The sequence below is a fragment of the Loa loa genome, assembly GCF_000183805.2.
Source record: "Loa loa unplaced genomic scaffold supercont3.1, whole genome shotgun sequence".
Lineage (NCBI taxonomy): Eukaryota > Metazoa > Nematoda > Chromadorea > Rhabditida > Onchocercidae > Loa > Loa loa.
Window position 1 is genome coordinate 1,241,809 of NW_018108181.1, and position 1,748 is coordinate 1,243,556.

At 33.0% G+C, this 1,748-nt stretch overlaps 1 protein-coding gene across 1 annotated transcript; it reads right to left on the minus strand.

Moving 5' to 3' along the window:
- Positions 1 to 1,084: 1,084 nt before the first annotated feature.
- Positions 1,085 to 1,748, minus strand: LOAG_08247 (hypothetical protein; the record flags this gene model as incomplete). The annotated part of the gene is made up of 2 exons (XM_003143779.1): positions 1,085 to 1,222; positions 1,569 to 1,748. 2 exons carry the CDS (start codon positions 1,746 to 1,748, stop codon positions 1,085 to 1,087), a joined length of 318 nt encoding a protein of 105 aa, XP_003143827.1.

Consider the following 1,748-nt stretch of genomic DNA (forward strand, 5'->3'; position numbering starts at 1 on the left):
AAAATGGATAAACAAAGTTTTAACTTTTTACCACTGGTAAGAAAAGTATACTAAAGGGAAAACTGGTCAATTGCAAAGCGTCCTTGTTTAATTGACATTGAATAATACAATATTTTGAAATGTTGCACATACAGGATATCTGATTGTGCAACATTTCGAAAGCTAAATAATACAGGAAGGATTCTGTCCTCCCTCTATCAGTTCCTTATCAGTTTTAATTAAATGCGAACGAATATGTCTGAAGAAATAAGCAAACATTAAGGAAGATGTCAGTGTGTTGCAAAAAAAAAAAAAAATATTCTGTCTCTCCTCATAATCGTAACACATCTCCGAGTGGTATTACTATTGATAACAGTTTAATTATCACAAAAATAGTTCTAATAATAATCATATTTGAAATCAACAATGTTATCAGCATCATTACGACGAAACGATTTGCATCCATTGTACCACTGAATCGATTTTTTGATCAGAATTAAAACTTCCTGATACGTCAATAGTTCTGATTCCGGAAGTCCATAAAATATTTTTACCACATAGATCATATATCAAAGAGCAATAAAAAGACCAAGGAGAACAAATAAATGATAGACGTACACAGAATATTACAACTACTATTACACTGAGCTATCAATATATCTCTCTATTATTTCATTCGGGAAAGATTCGATTACAAAAAGCTGTACCTGAATTACTGAGGTAATTTCTTCTACTCACTCTTTCCTCTTTTCTGTTTCACGTAAAAGAATAATATAATGATGCAAATATGCGATAAGGTTGAAAGTAAACTCCTGACCCCTTATATGAGTATCACATTCACTTTACACTCATACCAGATGCTTTTATTTCTTCTCAATGTAAGAGATGGAAACAGGAAAGTCCTTCTGCTGTTATTGTTTTAAAAATGAAAAATCAATACTGCTCGAATAAAACACAACCATTCACACACATCTTCCCTTGTAAAATTCCTTGTTGTCAGAAAAGAAAATGAAAATTCATTTTCTTCTGTTCGACAAGTAACGTTTGCACTGTAAATGCTTTCCAACAAGCATTTTTATATGATTTATTACACTAAACAGGTTTTTCACGAAGAAGGGAAATGCAACAAATGGTGGAAAGTAGCGGAAAGCAGGCTAACCTTACTGTTATCAGATCGATGATGATCTGATGTTTCAGATTTATCATCTCCTACGGAATTCTCTGCTTTACTCCCCCCTTTTCTCTACAAAAAAAAAAGAAAAAAAAAGAAGGAAAATATGCAAAAGGAGTTAGCAATGCTCAACGGCTTATGTATTTATTATTTTAGGAATTTTATTCATTTTCAGCATTAATCATTCTGCAACAATCTCTCTCAGCGCTAATGTTTTCGTTAGAGATGCTCATTCCAGAAATGTTAGAGAATATTTTTAAAGGATTAAAAGTGGCAATAGGAAGATATACTTCCATGCAAGTATTGGTTTTCAGCGTTTTTAGTTGTTGTGACAGTTACATTCATATCCGAAAGAACGAAAAATCGATTTTAGTGAGAAAACAAGCTGATATTTCGCGCATTGTTTGTCCAAGCGCACCTCGTCCAACCTAGCTGAAATAATTAGCGCAGCAGTATGGCCATCCAATCTAGCTGAAATAATTAGCGCAGCAATATGCATGCGCAATCTAGCGGATTTTATTCCTAGAAATGCAGCTATCGGAGTAATTAGTATTTTCCACCCTTCAGCATTATTATTAATTCTTAGATGATAATGCAT